The sequence below is a fragment of the Acinonyx jubatus genome, chromosome B4 (genome assembly GCF_027475565.1).
Source record: "Acinonyx jubatus isolate Ajub_Pintada_27869175 chromosome B4, VMU_Ajub_asm_v1.0, whole genome shotgun sequence".
Taxonomy (NCBI): domain Eukaryota; kingdom Metazoa; phylum Chordata; class Mammalia; order Carnivora; family Felidae; genus Acinonyx; species Acinonyx jubatus.
This window is the reverse complement of record NC_069387.1, coordinates 22111654-22130784: the sequence shown is the minus strand read 5'-3', so window position 1 is coordinate 22130784 and position 19131 is coordinate 22111654. Positions and strand designations below refer to the sequence as shown.

The following is a 19131-nucleotide window of genomic DNA, read 5'->3' as shown; positions in this document are numbered from 1 at the left end:
CAGAATGTGGTTTTGGGAACTCATGCGCTTCTCAACGGGTCAGTCACTCATGGAATTTTAGAGTTAAAGAAACCTCAGACATCGTTTCATACTGCATGCAACTTGAACGTTTTTCCAACAGGTGAGATTACCAAAATCAAAAAAAAAAAAAAAAGGAAGGGAGTGAGGTCACACATCGAGTTGGAAATAGGACTGGGCAAGACCGGAGCCCCCCTGCCTCCTGGCCTGGGGCTCCTAGCACCAAACAGGACTTTCAGTGAGCATTGTGGCCATCCCAGAGTGAGGAGTGAGTTTCCTGCTGGTTCCTCCAGATCTGATTTTACTGCCTAGACACAGCACATCTGTTACAGGAATGGGACCCTAATCATGTGGAGAGAAAGGAGTAGGAGGCCTGAGAGAACTTCTAATGCCATCGCCTGGCTAAGGGTAGAGAAATGCCACGTTATCTCCCCACCTCAGACCCCCACACCCTCACCCATCACCGTCGTATTTTTTACTCTTGTGACTGTCCCCACAAACCTTGGTCTCTCTCTGTGTTTCTTGTGATCAGCCTAAAACAGAGGTGGGCTCTAAATGAACCTGGCAATGAGCGCTATTTTATCTTCTATGAGGGCAGGTCATATTTTTGAAAGGAACAATTTTTATAGAAGAGGTTGGAGAGGCAGGTACCCAAGGACTATATACAGTTAGAATGAGCTATGCACAGGGAAAAAAAATTGTTAAGAGGCCTCTGTGTGTACAATTCCATTATCCTTATTCTTCACGCCCTTAATAAAAAGCAAGTAATAACTAATGGAATGGAATGGAATGGAATAAAAAGCAAGATAACTAATGGAATGGTTATCCTTCAAGCCAAAATTAGCACTTGTGATCCGGAATCTCAGCCAAGATTCAGATGGCACGTTGGTTACACTGAGAGATTTTCCCAACATCTATTTCCACTAAACATCATTCCTAGAGAAGGGATTCCAAAACCCCATTTAACTCAGTCTCTTACCGGCACACCGGGGTGGCTCAGTCAGTTAAGCGTCCGACTTCAGCTCATGATCTCACCATCCAAGAGTTCGAGCCCCGCGTCAAGCTCTGCGCTGACAGCTCAGAGCCTGGAGCCTGCCTCAGATTCTGTGTCTCCCTCTCTCTCTGCCTCTCCCCTGCTTGCACTCTCTCTCTTTCATATAGATAGATAGATAGATAGATAGATAGATAGATAGATAGATAAATATTAAGTGAGTCCCTTATCAAAATGTTAGTATTTTTTTCCCTTCAGAATGACACATTCTATGTCAATCAAAATAGAAAATAGTCCTAGAATTAAATGGCATTTTTTTGGTAATTTTGATACCAAATTGAAAAAGAAGGCTTACAAAAGTGCTTTGAAAGTGGAACCAAAGTACTAATTAAAGGAAAAATTACAGGAAAATTAAGAATAAGCTTTTTCCAGTGACACTGAACCTCAGTAATTTTCTCCACAAGGATTTGAAAACCCTGTAATTCTCATAGAAATCTGGCAATTTCACCCATTTTCCCTCAGAGGAATAAATAGAGAGCTATATGTTGTGGCTGGTAGTTCAAAGAAATAATGCTTTAAAACGGAAATGGGCAGTGGGGGCTGGGGGGGGGGTGGAGCATGCCAGGATTACTCTATAGTATCCCTTCAGTTATCACCTTTATTTCCCATGCTTGCTAATTGGCAAGAAGATGAAAATAACAAAGATGCCATGCTTTGCGCAATTTAGCGACAGTGTATTCGATTTCAATGGAATGTGTGCACATGTGCACATGAATTGCCTTTATGACGATGGAGGAGCGGTCTGAGTATTTTAGCAGCCCACGTGTAACAGGAGAAGAGCGTCATCAGAACCTGGGGAGCGGGTACATGTGAGCCACAACTCATGCAAGTGTCACAGAGCTGGAAGAGACAGTGCTCAGTGACCACACTTACTCTCCACGTCAACGACAATCGCGGGTACGGATCCAGGACAAGCGTTCAAAATGTGAAAGACTTACTCAAAACGATGATGAAAACTGATTGTTCTCTTTTGGAAATCAAGGAATGTATTAAGGATTTTCCATTACCAACACCTTCTGGTCTGGAAACAGACCAGACCAATGACTTGGATAAACCTGGAACCAGAACTCAGCAATCCATTTCCAGCACCCACTGCTCTCTCTCACTCACCCCAGGCTGGGGCACACTCTTCCCCACCTACACTGATTTGGGGTGGGTCTACAGCAGATGATGAGATGGGCGGAAGGGATAAGGGCAACTCGTACGACCACAGAAGTGAGATTTATTTAGTATTATATATAGCATGGGGCCCCAAAATTTGGAGGGGATGATTTGGCCCTCTGCAACTCCTAAAAGCACCCCTTGATAAGTATCTGCATTGTCTGAACATATCACAGAACTTCTTGAGGGAGCCAAACATATCCTCCAGCAGTGGGCTGCACGGAACAAAGACCAAGGGCTCTTTGTCCCAAAGCAACGTTTCTCCGAGAGAAAACCAACCCCACGCATTTCGCCCTCGGTGTGATCAGCCCTGAGTGAGTGGGTGCTCAGATCCAAATATTAGCTTTCATGTTTCTGCCAAAGTACAATTTGCTATATGCTTTTTGATGAATGTTTAAGCAGTCCTTTTCAAAATGGGCAAATCTTGGCAGGAGGTTAGCAAGTCAATTAATTGGCAGGGAGAAAGCAAAGTGCAGTCTTATACCTCATTTTAAAGAGTAATTTCAAACATAACAGGTTGTTGACATATGGTACACAGGGAACTGTTAGTCTGCCCAGTTTTGTGAAAAGCCAACATAAGAAATCTGACCTTTCTTCCCAAATGAACTAGGGAGTAGTGATTTGCCCCAGAATCCTTCCCTTTTCATAGACAGCATCCTGTTTTTGTTTTTTTGTTTTTGTTTTTATTGTGTCTTCCCCGTAACTCACTGTTAGTCTAAGCACACTGATGATGAACTACCTGCTGGAGAAGGGAGCTTCAGGGCAGGAGAAGAGAGTTACGGGGTTAGCTACCACTGCCAGTGACTGGGTAATCAGAAAGCACAGCATCTCTTTAATTAAACGTAAGATAATGGGAAATGTGTCTGCTTTATGGAAATTCATCCTACATCCAAATTTCAAGATTCCCTCTACTGCGAAATGTTAGGCAGACCATTCAGCAGAGTGAGCAGAATATTAAGTTGTTTCTAGATCAACACATGCCAAGCAGGATGCCTAGATTAAAGGAAAACAGATCTGCTTCAATCGTGGTTTTTTTCTCTCTTTAAAAGCATTATAAAACATATTAAGCACTAAATACTAAAATAATTTGACCCTTTACAAAAGCCTATTTAGGGGGCACCTGGGTGGCTCAGTTAAGCGTCCGACTTCGGCTCAGGCCATGATCTCATGGTTCGTGAGTTTGAGCCCCGTGTCGGGCTCTGTGCTGACGGCTCAGAGCCTGGAGCCTGCTTCGGATTCTGTATCTCCCTCTCTGTCTATCCCTCCCCGACTAGTGCTCTGTCTCTCAAAAATAAATAAATGTAGGGGCCCCTGGGTTGCCCAGTCGGTTAATCGTCCGACTTCGGCTCAGGTCATGAACTCATGGTTCATGAGTTTAAGCCCCACGTCGGGTTCTGTGCTGACAGCTCAGAGCCTGGAGCCTGCTTCAGATTCTGTGTCTCCCTCTCTCTGTTCCTCCCCTGCTCGTGCTTTGTCTCTCTCTCTCTCTCTCTCTCTCTCAAAAATAAATAAAGATTAAAAATTCAAAATAAATAAATAAATGTAAAAAAAAATATTTTAAAGCCTATTTAGCTGTATTAACAGCCTATTATTCTTTTAAGATCAACTCAAATACTTCTCTCTGAAGTCCTTCCAGATACTTATACCTGGGGAGAACTCTCCTCTGGGTTTCCCTATCATGCCTTACCCTTATTCCCCGCAGAAGATTTATTCCACCTGTTTTACATGTGTGGGTATATATACGTCTCTGCCACTGGACTGGAGATCCTTGAGAATGCAAATCATCTTTATTAATCTTTATGTTCCCATAGCTTCATGGACTCCTGACTTAGTGGATGTTTAATGAGAATTTATTATTATATTTATGAAGAGGAGGAAAAGCATAAAGTTTAAATAACTCAATCTCATTGTAATCAAAACGGACAAATGTCTACTCCGAGTGTCTCTCCTCCCAATTACAGCTAGTTACATGATCACAGTAGCATCCCGGCAGGTTTTTTGTTTGTGTATGTGTTTGTTTGTTTGTTTTGATTTCTTTCATCCAGTTGCAGGGTGGCAGGGGGGAGTTGATTAACGGCATAATCGCCAAAAGTAATGGTACCCGAGAAAAAGAAAAGATGAAATGTTTGGACAATCAATAAAGAATTATTAGTCCTTGATCCTATTAATAATATAGGAAATCACTTTTAGGTTGGTGTTCATTGTAAACAAACCGCTTTATAGGTGGATGCAGTGTCAATAATGGGGTTATCCAGGGGCATCTGGGGTAGCTCTATCGGTTAAGCATCCGACTTGATTTCGGCTCAAGTCATGATCTCACGGTTCATGAGTTCAAGCCCCACGTCGGACTCTGCGCTGACAGTGCGGAGCCTGCTTGGGATTCTCTCTCTCCCTCTCTCACTCTGTCCCTTCCCAGCTCACTCTCTCTCTCTTGCTGTCAAAAAAATATAAACTTTAAAAAAAGCAATGCAATCTCAATAATAAAAATAAAACTTGAAAATTAAAAAAAATATATCAATCCTATTAAAGGATACACTTCTCATGATGAGCACTGAAGAACGTATAGAATTGCTGAACCCCTATATTGTACACTTGAAACTAACCTAACACTGTGTGTTAACTGTACTGAAATTAAAATAAAAAACTCAATAAAAATATTTTCCCCCCAAAAATTGGTCTTTTCAGATCCAGATTTGGAACTGAATACAATGTGGCCTCCAATGTTCTGCAGAAAACAAAGCATGTTTTGCCCTTTTCCCTTTGGATTTGTATGTTCTCCTTCCCGTCCTCTGAAGGTAACTCCCGAGTCCCTTCACTTCCTCTCTGGCTTTCCTTATTCACACTTTGCTGACTCCTTATCCCACACACAGGCTATGTCAGGCCCCCCATTTAACCTCCCTAATATGTTCTTTTTTTAAAGTTTACTTCTTTATTTAGAGAGAGCAAGAGTAGGGGAGAGGCAGAGAGAGAGAGAGAAAGAGAGAAAGCAGGCTCCAAGCTGTCAGCTTGAGGAACCCCATGCAGGGCTCGAACTCACTCATGTGGGATCATGACCTGAGCCAAAATCAAGAGCTGGATGCTTAACTGACTGAGCCACCCAGATGCCCCTCCTAATCTGTTCGTAACACTCACTACAGTTCTAATTATTTCACGTCTAATTCCCCCCTTAAGAAGAGGGAAGCGCCATCTTGCTTACTGTGGGACGTCCATGCCTCTCACAGTACCCAGTACACACTCAGTCTCTCGGTTCTGTGAATGGAGGGAAAAGGGGGAGGAAGGAAAAGAAAAACTTTCACAGGAAGATAGGTGGGACAAAGACATTAAGACAGGAAACAGATAGCTATGGCTGGACCCACTGTCTCCTCACCCTCCACTCCTCTGACTCTGAGCTGCTTTAAGAAAGAAGTCTTTGTTCAAACGGTCTTGGGATAAAGACAAGAGCTTCGAAAAGAGAGCTGAGAGGAAGGCTGAATATGGGGCAGGGTATGGTGGGGGATGAAGTGTGCGTGCTAATGTGAGGAGGAAAGTCACAGTGTTGTCAGTTGTAAAAGATTTTTAAAATATTTTCTACAGGACCACACTCCCACATAGCAGCATTGCCAAGGTTATTTGACCCGAGTGCAATGTAGGCGGATCTGAGACCATGTATAGGACTGATTTAGGCATTAGTTCTAGTGGAAGACACAAAGTCTTCAAGTCCAGATAAATTATGAAGGCCACGGCAAATGTCTCTGTATTAAATTGTCAAGACCAACACAACAGTAAATCCAGATTAAAATAACTTCAGAAAAACTTTGATGATACATGTGGTGTCAGATAGCTGCTTTCCCTGCTCTTTACAAATCCCCCCGTTGTCCTCATATGACAGGTATTGTCCCAACTATCCCCTGCAATCAACCTTTGAAGGAAGAGAAGGAAAGATAGATATGATCGCCCACAGTTAAATGGTTTCCTAGAGTAGCCTATGGCACCCCCTTTATTTATGTGTGTACTTTTCTCTTCTTCTTCTTCTTCCCCTTTTTTTCCCTCTTCCTCTTCCTCTAACTCCTCCTCCCCTTCCTCTCCTCCTCTCCCTCCACCTCCTCTCCCTCCCCCTCTTCCTCCTCCTCCTCCTTCTTCTTTGAACTCTAAAGCCGGTATTACTAGTTCAACACACTAATATAGACCTCAGGTTTCATCTCCTTACACAAGTGTGTCAATTTGATAAAATCTGAACCTGTCTGCTTTTGTTTCTTCTCGACTCTTCCTTTCCCAAATTACCATTTGGGTGTCTGTTCACTAGCAGATCCTTCCAAAAGCCATCTTGATCCCGTCCCTCTCAAAAAGCTAGAAATATAACAAAATAGGGAAGACTGAATTTTAAGCACTCTTACACACTTCCGACCTTTACTGTGTGTGTTCTACCTGGCCCGCTTGCCTCAGAGCAAAGAAAGAAAAATCACTCTGTAATCGCTGTATGGACTCGAGGTGTGTGACTGAGTGTGCATCTAGCCATAAATCTATAATTACCCTACGACATTTTATTATTTTTTGTTTTAAAAGTTTTTAAAATAATTATTTTTGAGAGCAAGAGAGAGCGAGCAAACAGGAGAGGGGCAGAGAAAGAAAAAAGAATCTGAAGCAGGCTCCAGGCTCTGAGCTGTCAGCACAGAGCCAGACGTGGGGCTCAAACCCACAAACCATGAGATCATGACCTGAGCCAAAGGTGGACGCTTAACCGACTGAGCCACCCAGGCACCCTTACCCTACAACATTTTAAATACTCCTCCCAAACCTACTATTCGGTGGGCAAAAAAATGTTTTTTTTCGTAATAAAAATGTTAGAGGCTCCACACAGAAATGTAAACCTAAATTCACTCAACTAGGTAAGGCCAGTCAGCAACAACTCCAGTCTCAGAAAGAAACAGCCCCTCAAACCTAAAAGAGAAATGCTTATTGGTTAGCCTCACAAACACACATGGGAAACGAAAAGCTAAATATCTTTACCTGGAAAACAAGGTCCTGGGAGGCTAAAATACCTTATCAGAGTCAAGAGGGCAGAAGTGGCAGAAATCTGGCTTTCAGGAACCCAGAATGCCTCCCTTAAGACATTAAAGACACCAGCCAGGCTCTCCTGGAGTGGCTGAAACCCAGGCAGGAACATACCCAATGCAGCAAGCCCGTCCCACGAGAGCTGAGCACAATGGAATGAGTGACCCAAGCCTTCCCTCCTCCCCCAAAATGGCCTAGCGTTGTGCTCGTTTTCAATTCTAAGCTTCTTTCTTGTTTTCAATTCTAAGCTTCTTTCTTGCCGACTCTTCCCTCATAGCCACTAACAAACAGGAGTAGCAGTGAATGGTTAAGGAGCCCAGTGGGAGAATTTATAAAGAGATGCTAATCTTCTGTGGGTATTTCTGCATACAGAGACAAAGGAGAGGAGTAAGGCAGGAGGCAGGGAAAGAGGGAGGGAGGTTGACCGAGCATGCCAGGCTTCGTGAAGCCCTGACATGCACACGCACACACTCATGTATCACCTCTGTCTGGGACAGAGAAGCAGGAAGACCAGAACGGGCGACCTCAGCACAAGGAGGTGCCAAGCAAGACACAGAGGAGTCTTCCTGCTGGGAGCACTCTCTAGGTGGGTGAAGTTTTGCCCTGGTCCACGATACAGAAGTTACTCAAGGGGACTTTAGGAAGGTGTTTTATCTGTAAGGACACCTCAGGAAGAGCTCCCACTTTCCCTAGTCCCTTCAATTAGGGCTCCCGGGAATATTTCCTCTTAAGACAGATCATCATTCAGCCTCTGGAACAGCAACAGTCTACCCGCCTAATTGGTAACAGAGGCCAATGTTTTGTCACAACTTGGTCAAGCCATCTTTTGCCTTAAGGTCTTTATCTCTTTGTGTGGCTCCCTGCACTGTGAAGTGATATCAGATTCGTCTTCAGGGCAATCCTTCATGTATTTCCAGACAACAGCCTTCTCTTCAGTATCATCCTATTCTTTCCACCTTCCTGTCACTACATCTTCTGTCACCTTGTCCTGCCTGAATCCTCTGACAACTAGAATGGGGCTGAAGACAGTGACATAGATCCAATATATTACAAGGATCCCTGTATGTTGATTATTTCCACCCCCCCACCCCACACACAAGAGGTGTGGAGCCTCCTTCCCCCATAGAACTGGATCCTTGTGTGTCAAAAAAAAAAAAAAAAATACTGGATTCTCAAAGGCCAAACAATTCCATCTACTGTGCCTTGGCTCAGTTGCTGGAAAGAGCTCAGGTCTCTAAATTTAGATTTTTCCCATGGTTTCGCTCAGGCAAACAGCCTCTCCATGAACCGGCAACTCTTGCCAGCCATCAGCTGCCCCCCAAGCCTAGCCTTGGGGTCTTGGTTACAATAACTAGGCTTACACAGCACCCCGACCTCCACACAACAGCCCCACCCATCCCTCCTCACCGGCAGAGTCTGCAACCCCTCCCCACAACCTCCTCACAGACCACTAAAGAAACTTCTTCTTCTGGTCCCAGGAAGGGGCCCTCGCTAACCCACAACACAGGGGAAAGAACCCCCTCTCAGGCCATCACAGCCTGGGAGAGCAGTGCTTACTGAGTCCCAATACAGAATTAGAATCCAGAACCCCTTTCCCATTGAAACAACAACAACAAAAAATCAGGTCAGCAAATTTCCAGACTGAATGAACTTCTGTAGGGCTATTTAGAAGGCGGCTGCCAAATTCCATAGAACAGCTAGAAAATAAACGTTTACAGCCATAGGCAGTCGTTTGGGGAAGGGTACAAAGGCCAAGAGGTATTGATCCACAGTTTCTGTGGCACTGAGAACCACCATGTGGAACTCACAGGAAACAGTTACTTCATATGACCTGTTAACTAACTCTCTTTTTTGAAGAGGCATTTTGAACCCCCCCCACCTCCAGTACCATAAATCTACATGATATCTTTCCTCATGATAGTCCGGCAAACTAGGTAAAGGGTGGACATCTCTCTTCACAGACAGAACAGGTGAGGCCCAATAAATAACCTTCCAGTATTTAACAATTTCTGTCGAGTCTCGAGAAAAGGCAGTAGTCTAGATAAAGCTGTTGGCGGATTATCTTCTATCTCACAATTTTTTCAAAAATTAAATATGCTCTTTCCTGGGGGACGATTGCACAAGTCAAATGTCGTCTGTGGCGCGAAATGAATATTACCGGAGCTAACAAGTAGGGCCTTGTTTTTCGTGGTGTCTTTCCTAGTCAGAGGCTCCCCGACCACTTTGGGGAAGCCTTTCCGAGGGACACATATGCAGGCAGACAGAAGGGTAACATGCTCTTCTGTGCATCTCCTTCCTAATCCTTCAGAGATGTGACCGTCATCTTCGTGTCTGTAGCTGGCACAGCGCGCGCGCGGAATCCGGCTACGATTCTACAATGTGAGTACTTCGATTTACACGATCTTTTCCTTCCTGCTTACGCCCTCACAGCCCGTGAGGCCTAAACCCTTCTGTTTTCTGTACAGGGCGAGAAAAGCAAACCCAGGGAAGGCCCCTCGATCTCCTACAGGGGACAGATCTGCAGGACCGAATCTTAAAGCCATGGGAAAATTCCAAATTTAGACACCTGAGCCCTTTTGAGCCACTGAGCGAAAACACAGACAGAGAAAAATGGTTCAACTTTTCAGAATCCAGTTTCATAAGAGAAAGAATCTCAACCCTGAGGTGTGAGTGTGTGTGTGTGTGTGTGTGTGTGTGTGTCGGGGGTTGGGCCTGGGGGCACGGAAGGGAGTGGAAGTTTGTCTGCTTTTCTTCTCACGCCCTCCCCTTTCTCCATCTGAGAGAAAAGGGTTGAGGAGAGTGGGAAGCACTGAGAACATTCTGCGTGATGCCTGGAGGTGACCTCTCGGCAAGGTGGTTGGGCGTGGGACCCCAGCCAGGGAGCTACCATCTTCAGAGGTGCTCAAGGAGAGAGTAAAGGTAACAGCGAGTTCAGCTGACTCCAGGACTTTCCCGAAGGCACCCCCAAGGTTTTAGCACCAAAGTCGTTTGACAACGTTCCTATTAGGGTAATTCCAAGTGATTTGGCAAGCATGCTTTCAGTGAAGAAAGACCATGTGGGACAGCCAAAGTTTCATTTGTGAAAAAAATCTGCACTCTCATTTTCCTATGGAAAGAAACACTCACAAACACACACAGGTAGACTACTCTACTTAAAAAAAAAAAAAAATACCAGCATCCTTTGCAAGCGCTAGTGCCTTGATTACTGAATTTAGTTGGAAATCTCATCACCATTGAACAGGGCAGAAGGAGCTTAACTTTCCTCCGTGTGCGTCTGCGGGAATCAGACAGTGGTTCATCTTTGAAGGGCTGCCCCTGAGCCCTGGGCTTTGAGGGGAAAACAGTTTGCTAGAAAAAGCGATCACCTTCGTGATGACACAGTGCGGACAGGCATCTACGGGCTCATTAAAACGTAAGCCCCCGGACGACAGGACCTGCTTCTGAACGTGGTGGGCGCCCTGGGCTGGCTCCAACCTTAGTCTCCATGATGCCTGACTTCAGCAGACTGTACTTCAAGTCACCGGTTCTCAGCGTGGCTCTTTCCCAAATTTGCTTTTTCTCATTTAGCTGTCACTTCGTACAACTGTTAGCCCCAGCTCTGCAAAGCCGGTCAGGATTTCAAATCTCCCAGGCCATTGCGTATCTATGTGTTTGTGTGTGCCTCGGCATTAGGGGTTTGGACCACACAATAAATAATCGGGGACAGCATTGTCCTTTTCACCTATAATCACTTTGCTTTCCCCAACCAGAGTCTGTCTGGCATACAGCCCTTGTCAGAGACGGGGCTCATCGCCAGGGTTTCGGACGGAGTGGTACCTAAGCACTGGGAGGCACGCTGCCTGGGAGGGAATGCCACTCATCTCCTCCAGGCCACCTGGTGCAGCCCAGCGAGGGAAAAACACGAAGACAAGTCAGGAGCCCAGCCAGGACACTGGGATGGAGGGAAGCCATCAGGGTGTGGGCCCAAACTACCCGGAACTCCTGAGTTATCCTGCTGTATCCATATCCTTCTGCCCTCCCTCCAGAAGATTCACAGACCAGCAGTGGGGAGGTTATCCTCCGGAAGACTGACTTGTGACCCTGAATAAGCCACCTATGTTTTCTGGCCTAAGTGACCTCATCTGTCATCTGGGGATGGTTGGCGATAGCCTGCGGCCCCTACGTTCTCTGATTCTGAGTTTGGTTTTGATCTGAGTTAGGGTGATTCACAAATTCAAGACTAGGAAGGTTAACCAGGTGGTAACTCAAGAGGAAAGGGTCCTGGGGATGTGTGAGGGCATCAGGGACCCAGTTCATGTTCTGACTGGCTTAGGGGAACTCAGGGTGTGGCTCCAACGCGCTCCCCACCCCATGCCACGCCATCCTCCCTAAGGAGCCTAGCACTTTCTTGCCAGCCACTTCCCTAATAAATGGGATCTTCCTTTTCACTTCCTCCTAGACCCAGGTTTTAAGAAGCCATTAGAAAACCAGGTAGAAACTGAAGGAGCCTCTCCAAAACGGAATGCTCTTCGATCCTTTCTTCTGGGAGGGACAGAACTGAAGTCTTCACGTGCAGGCCATGACCCTGTCCTTCCTTACCATGCCACCACCACCATGCCTGTGCCTTCCGTCACCTTCCTCCACTCATACCCTCTTTGAAAAAAAGTTTTTTCTGGGGTGCGTGGGTGGTTCAGTCAGTTAAGCGTCCGACTCTTGATTTCAGCTCAGGTCACGATCCCCCGGTTCGTGGGTTCAAGCCCTGCATCGGGCTCTGCGCAGACAGCATGGAGCCTGCGTGGGATTCTCTCTCCCCCAAAACAAATAAATGAGTAATTTAACAAAGAAAAAACAGTGTTTTTCTGACCATGTCGGTTAAATACACATATATGTGCCAGACTCCTGTGTTCCGCCCACTTCAAATTTACAGTCCTTGGTAAAAAGTCCCGGGCTTTTCCCTTTCATGTAAATGACCAGCATCGGTTTTCTCCTGCCTGCGACCTTGTGTGTCTTATTCCGTAGTTATTCTTTACTGACCCATACCTTGACCTGCAGCCTTTCTGCCGCTCAGGATCACGTCAGCCCAAAGAAGTCTGAAGGACGCACCCCAGGCCATGGAATCAACACCCACAGCCTGAGAAAGCAGAAGTAGCCTGAGCCAAAAGGTTCCAACGCTCCAACACAAAGCAGCGCGCACACACACACACACACACACACACACACCCCAAATCCTCATACTGCCAATCATTTCTATTAAAATTTAAAACGCAGGCTTTCTGCAACTGCCGTTGGTTCCATTCCTTCAGGAACATTCATTTCTCCCCTCCACTCTATTCCTACATCAAACTCGACCGCCGTGATACATTTCCTAAGGTCTCTTGTCAGAACATCTTAATTCTGGCCACAGGACATCAGGCACATGAAATAACAGATCAGATACAAAGACGCATCAAATGAATTCCTGTTCCGGGGCTTTTCGTTTTTGAGGCCTCTCCTTTTTTCTTCGGGTGGGCTTCAGCCCACGTCTCCACGCTCCCTCCGCTGTCTGGAAACGTCTTCCTCCCGGGAAGAAGGCCGGGCGGCCTGTCAGGTGCTGAGAAGAGCTGAGGTCTCTGCTGGCAAAGCTGTGCGGGCTCCCGCGGCAGATCGACGTCTGTGACGAGGAACGGAGCCAGGGGGGAACGGGATGGGACACGCCAAACCCCCTCCACACCTTGCAGAGGTGATCCAGACCGGTTCAGAAGCAGCCGTGCGTGTTTTAAGAGACTCCTAACCAAAGTGCTAAGGCAGAGCTGAAGGGGGAGGCAGGAGGCAAGGGCAGCTTTTTGTTGTTGTTGTTGGTTTCTGAGAAGATTCTGAAACTTGGAAGCGCTTGGTTTTCTCATCTTTGTAGCGTTTCCAAATCAGGATCCCACAGGCTCATTATTTTAGAGCCCAGCACAGTTAAGATGGATTATACCTTACCTAGAGATGTTCTGTATAATCAAAGAAAAATGCTTCCTGCCTTTGTCCAGAAAATGAAGAGCTCTTTCAGAGTAAAGAGAGGCGATTTAATTATCATTAGACAACATTTAACTGCTGTGGGCAATTATCCTCTGCACTGAAGCATAATTTGACTTAAAAGAAACCCCGGTGACCCATAGCCCACTCTGGCCCTCGCTTGGCAATAAGCAGCCGGGAACCGCTGGGCGCAGGTAGTCAGGGGCGCGTTCTACAGCAGAGGGACCCCGGGAAGAACGGGACCCCCCAGATTCATGCATGTACCTTGCTCTCCTCTGCTGCACTGCAGAGCCCCCGACAGCAGAAACTCAAGACTCCACCCTCCTTTCTCGGGCTTTCTCCAGGCGGGCAGACAGACGGCTCCATGTCCAGGTCGGCAGGTGGAGGTCGGCAGTCACCTGCCCGGCCCCCAGGTGGAGGGACCTTTCCCCTCCTCACTCAGCGTGTCTTCAGCAGCTCCCATCCTCCCCACACACCGGCCTGACGCACCCAGAGAACAGAAGCCCAGGATTTGCAGTGTGATTCATGGGTAGAAAATACCGGTTTTTCACTGCTACGCAAATGCTGCCTGGGTGGGGTTTAGGTAAATCCGGATGTGGACACCAAAAAGAAGGGCAAGAAGCCTCCTCTTTTCCATCTGTTTCACTTGGCCGAACGGGCTCGGCCCACGCACCTCGCATTCAAGAACATTCACGTCGCAGAAAGTGAGAAGGGGCCATCTACAGTTCACCAGCACACATCTGGGCAGCCAACGGCCACGTGCACTTTCAGATGGAAGAGAGATCTTTGCTTAGTTCATATCAAAGTTACTTTTCGCATCATGAGGCGAAGACCAAATTGTCAGCTGTCTCAACACCAGCGTTCGGTCAAATTGCTTTGTCCCGAGGGCCGAATAATCTGCCTCAAAACCCTCAAAACCTGCAAGGCCAGAACTTCCAGAACAGAAGAAGGAAAAGGGATGGGGGTGGGGCTATGATATCCAAATGCTTGAGAACCATCCAGAGAACTGGCCTCCGATTTCCTGATCGCACGGCCTGTGTCACCTACCCCACCAGACCGCCCTCAGAGCGTGCTCTCCAAAGAACATGGGCACGTGTGCAAGGGTCACTGGGTCACCAGGAGTCAAAACCTGGATCGCAAACCTGCCCTGGACGTCACAAGCTGTGAGGCTGACCCAAAGGCCATCCCTTCTCTGAAGCTGTTTCCTCCCCTATGAAATGAGGGAGGCGAATGCTAACGACTGGCACTTTCAGCATTTCCCAAATCTCTGCGAGCAAGCCCGGAGTGAAGTACGCCCAGTATTAAAAGTGTTGGTGGGACCGGCACCCTGTGCACGCCACTGTCAGCTACCCTGAGTGGGGTGCGATCAGAAGGCCCAGTCTGAGCTCTGAGCAAAGGCGAGCTTCCGGTGGGTTCCATATGGGAGCTGGCAGAACTGTTTGTTGACAGTTTCTGACCTCACATAGACCAGCACAAGATGGAAAAACCTGGGTGGACTAAAATCTGAACTGATGATGTCTTTTTGTGAGTTGCGGGCAGATGAGAAGGCAAAGGTCAGATGCATCACAATGCCGTTGGAAAAACCCCAACTCGGGGACATAGGACACGTGTCTCCCGTTTCAGACACTGTTGTATCGCCTTACGCCTTTTTTTGTGGTCAAGATGAAACATTTCAGTGGCTATTCTGCATACGTGAGACTTAATGACACTGTTGAAAATTAGGAAAACCAACCAAACAAAAAAGAACAAAAACACCAGCATTTGGCCTTTTGGTTAATGACAAGAACAGTGGATTGTCTGTGGACACCAGGCGTGGGACCCTGGGTGAGCAAGTCACAGATTCTCAGGCTTCTGTAAACGGCCGGTCCCGGGGATTTCCACAGTGGCCACGGAACTCTGGACAGCCAAAGGACACTTTGGGGACGGTCACCAAGAGGGAGAGCAGGGAGACCGGCTTGGTTAAAAGCTCCCCTCCCCACCCCCACAAAGGGACGTCTATGCAACACAATGTTTGAACAAAGCTGAACATATTCTATCACTCCTATGATTAAGACCTTTGCGTTACACTGAGAATAAAATCCAAATTCCTTTCAGTGGTTTCCTAAGCCCCTAGCCACCTCTCCCAGGCCACCTGCGTCTTAGCCCTTAACCAGACAAGCCCTTTCCTGCCCTGAGATCCCTGCACTTAACCACTCCTCTTGCCTGTGCCTTGCCCCGCTGTTTGTGAGAGTGGCTGCCTCTCACAAAATCCCCTTTATTGCCTTCATGGCACTCACTTCAATCTGAAGCCATCTGTACATCTGTTTTCTCCTGGCCGCCTGCGCTAGCACGAGCTCTCTGAAGGCAGGCCTTGCCAGTGCTCAACTCCCGACGCCTCGCCAGGACCCGTCCACACCAGAGACTCTGAGCGCTCAGTGACAAGTGACGCTTTGATAACAGGTGACCGTACAAACCTCTATGCTGACTGAAATTACCTTATGCTCACACTGAATTCAAAAAGCACTTCCACATATTTAATGCTCAAAAGTCCACCCTCGGGCCTTTCTGTGGGCTGGTGGAAAGTCACTGGCTCTGGAGCCAGTTTGCCTTGAAGAAACTGAGTCATCCTGGGCTAGTCAACTCCTGGCTTTCAACTCCTTCTCCCTAACACTAGGGTGTTTCTTGCCTCAGCTCTCAGGCGCCTCCCACCCTGAACAGCCAGGAACATTTAAGACCCTGACTGCCACTGATCCTTTCTCACAAAGACACAAAGACGCGGATCCTCTCTCACAAAATGTTGTATGAGATGTTTCCATGATAGTGGCTTCCGTGTCACAAGCACCTACTAAGCCAGATAATGGGTCAAGTACTTCTTATGCTCTGTCCCCAGGTGTGAACCACCTGGCTGCACAAATGAAAGATTCCTTAGATAGGGTGACGTGCCCAAGACCACAGAAATAGAAAGTGGAAGAACCGGTTCCAGAACCTAACTCTATCCAACAACAAAAGCCAGAGGGCTCCCACCTCACCGCAGCGCCTCGTGGAGCAGGCCTGCACACATGGCAGGAGTCAGGCGGGTGAGGGAGACAGGTGCGGGATAAGGGTGGGGGGCTGTGGAGAACCCGAGAATCAGCACCCCTCCATCTTCATGGGGCAGCTGCTACTTAGCTGTCACACAGGTTTTAAGAAAGAAACTGGAGCCCAACGCTTCCCGATCATCTGATTTCTTTTTTCCCCTCAAACTGTAAGAAATTTGATTTCTATGTAACAACTCTCAATTCTACAAAGCTTTGGTGGCTTTATCAAGATTTGCAGAAGCCATTGTGCAGGCCTCTCTAGAGACCGGGGGCCCAGGTCCGGTGCCTCTGATCTCTCCTTGCTCTGGCCGACACAAGGAATTACCTGGGAACGTTGCCCAATTTGTCCCTTCAGCTCTTGTAAGAACTTCTGCAATCGCGCTGGAAAATACTGGCAACGAGAGTGCGCGTGTTTGGGGGTTATTATGCAAATGTGTCGGCAACAGCATTTTATGAAGTATTTTCTCTGAACCACTAAGTATCCTTTCTCTGGGGTGATTTCTAAAGGTCTGCTCCCCAAATGCACGGAGGGGGGAAATTTGATCGACACACTCCAGCTTCCTTCGTCTAATGCTAGGAAGGAGCTTGCTTAATAAACGCATTCCTGACAGGTTAGCTCCAGGCTTGACTTAAGAGGTATTGCTCACAAGGAGCAAACCGATGCCTGTTCCAGCCGCCTCAGTTTCTTCAAGTCACCCTTTGGGGTCACACTGAGATGTGAAAGAAAGAAAGAAGAAAGCAAGAAAGCAAGAAAGCAGAAAGGGAGGAGGTACAGATGAGGACTTGAGGCAATAAAGGCAAGAAGTAAATCAAGATTTACGGCATGATTATGTTGTTCAGAAATCCACCCTCAAAATGCACAACAGTATTCATGGTGAGCACCTCAGGGATCCCAGGAAAATGCCCTAAGCCTGAGTCAGAACTGCTCCGCTGCCTTTGGGACCAAGTCTCTGGACTCTTCTGAGCTTTGGTTTCCTTATTTCTCTGCGTGCTTTCGTAAGGGATTTTTGGAGGATTATATATGAGATAATTGGTGTGAAATTTTCCAGCATCCGGTAAGTAATCACACTTGTGGGCCTTCTGGTACTTATCTGCAGTCATCTGAATGCATGCAGAGAAACTGTTTATTGTATTGTGCTGGCACGCATGAGGACATTTGAGATTTGGAGGTACTATGTATGTCTTAAAAAGCCCTGGTATCCAGGGGCGCCTGGGTGGCTCAGTTGGTTAAGCGTCCGACTTTGGCTCAGGTCATGATCTCACAGTTTGTGGGTTCGAATCCCGTGTCAGGCTCTGTGCTGACAGCATGAGCCTGCCTTAGATCCTCTGTCTCCCTCTCTCTGCCCCTCCCCTGCTCACACTCTATCTCTCTCTCTCTCTCTCTCTCAAAAATAAACATTAAAAAAAATTTTTTTTAAACCCTAGAATTTAATATTTGGAGAAAGGAAAATACTGTATTTACCCCATGGAAGAGGAAGTTTGGTCCGTTTTTCTTTTCTTTTTTTTTTTTTTTAAAGTTTATGTATTTATTTGGAGGTAGGGGACAGAGAGGGAAAGAGAGAGAATCCCAAGCAGGCTCTGCATTGTCAGCGTGGAGATGCAGGGCTTGAACTCAGGAACCGTGAGACCACGAAATCAAGAGCTGAAATCAAGAGTCAGACGCTCAACCAACTGAGCCACCCAGGTGCCCCTGGTCCATTTTTCTAATGATACAGAAAAAGTTCAATTAGCCTTAAAAGCGATGTGCCACCACCTGGAGGCTATACTAATTATATTACCTTCAATGAAATTGCTTTAAAAAAAGAAAGTAATTGTTTAAAATTACAGCTTTCTTTGTTTTTCACATCACAGACACAATCCTGCTCTTTTTCTTCCCTAGCGTAGTTATTTTTCTTTATTTTTTAATTAAGTTAACCAACTACTGTCAGCCATTTGTTTATTCACAAAATATCCCATTAAGAGGCATTTATATATTGGTTCCTTTCCGCAGACGTTTGCAGTCAGCTGCAGAACTGAGATATTTCATGAAGTAAAAAGAATATATCTACGGAAAAAGTGAAGTTTCAAAAATAGCTTTTGAGACACAGAAAGGAAGAAAAGTTTAATTACGAAAGATATGTACTGATGTGTGCAAAAGGAACACGTAAACCTACAACACTTGTGCTTTCAATGCATTCTGTGAATCCGAATTAAAAAAGGATTTGGAGTTTAAAATAATGCTGTCTAAAGCTTTCTTCCACGATCTGAGAGATAAAAAGCGTCATTTCTTTTTTTGCAAAAGGTATCCTGTGACAGGATACTTCTATTCTTGTCTCCCTGTAAGTCTTTACAAATCTGTATAGTCTGTAGATATTTCACTTAGGAAACTGAATTACAGCTCTATAGACTATAACATGAGAGCTCAAGTTCCCTTTATCCAAAACCGATCCCCAGCCACTTGGCAAGGGGTAAGGTTTACTTATAAAGTATACTCATGAGAACTTGACAATGGGTCTAATGAGGATGGCCTGACCTAGGAGGGTGAATTTACTGCTTTTGTTGAAAAGTTCAGGGGTGCCTGGCTGGCCCCCTTGGAAGCACATGCGACTCTTGATTCTTGATGTCAGGGTTGTGAGTTCGAGCTCTGTGTTGGGTGGAGAGAGACAGAGACAGAGACAGAGACAGAGCGTGAGTGGCGAGGAGAGTGAGAGACAGACAGACAGACAGACAGACAGACAGACAGAATCTGAAGCAGGCTCCAGGCTCTGAGCTGTCAGCACAGTGCCCGATGTGGGACTTGAACTCATGAACTGTGAGATCATGACCTGAGCCACAGTCAGACGCTTAACTGACTGGGCC

General features: G+C 46.5%; 1 protein-coding gene across 17 annotated transcripts in view; it reads right to left on the bottom strand.

Moving 5' to 3' along the window:
* Positions 1-19131, bottom strand: part of KIAA1217 (KIAA1217 ortholog) — a 747790-nt gene that overhangs the window by 248047 nt on the left and 480612 nt on the right. The window contains exon 1 of one of the 17 annotated variants that reach the window (XM_053225399.1): positions 13502-17645. The exons of the other annotated variants lie outside the window; for them this stretch is intronic. Coding sequence (XP_053081374.1) covers positions 13502-13603 — 102 coding nt within the window. The 5' untranslated portion in view covers positions 13604-17645. Of the gene's footprint in view, positions 1-13501; positions 17646-19131 lie in introns of those variants that run through there. 17 annotated transcript variants of the gene reach the window in all.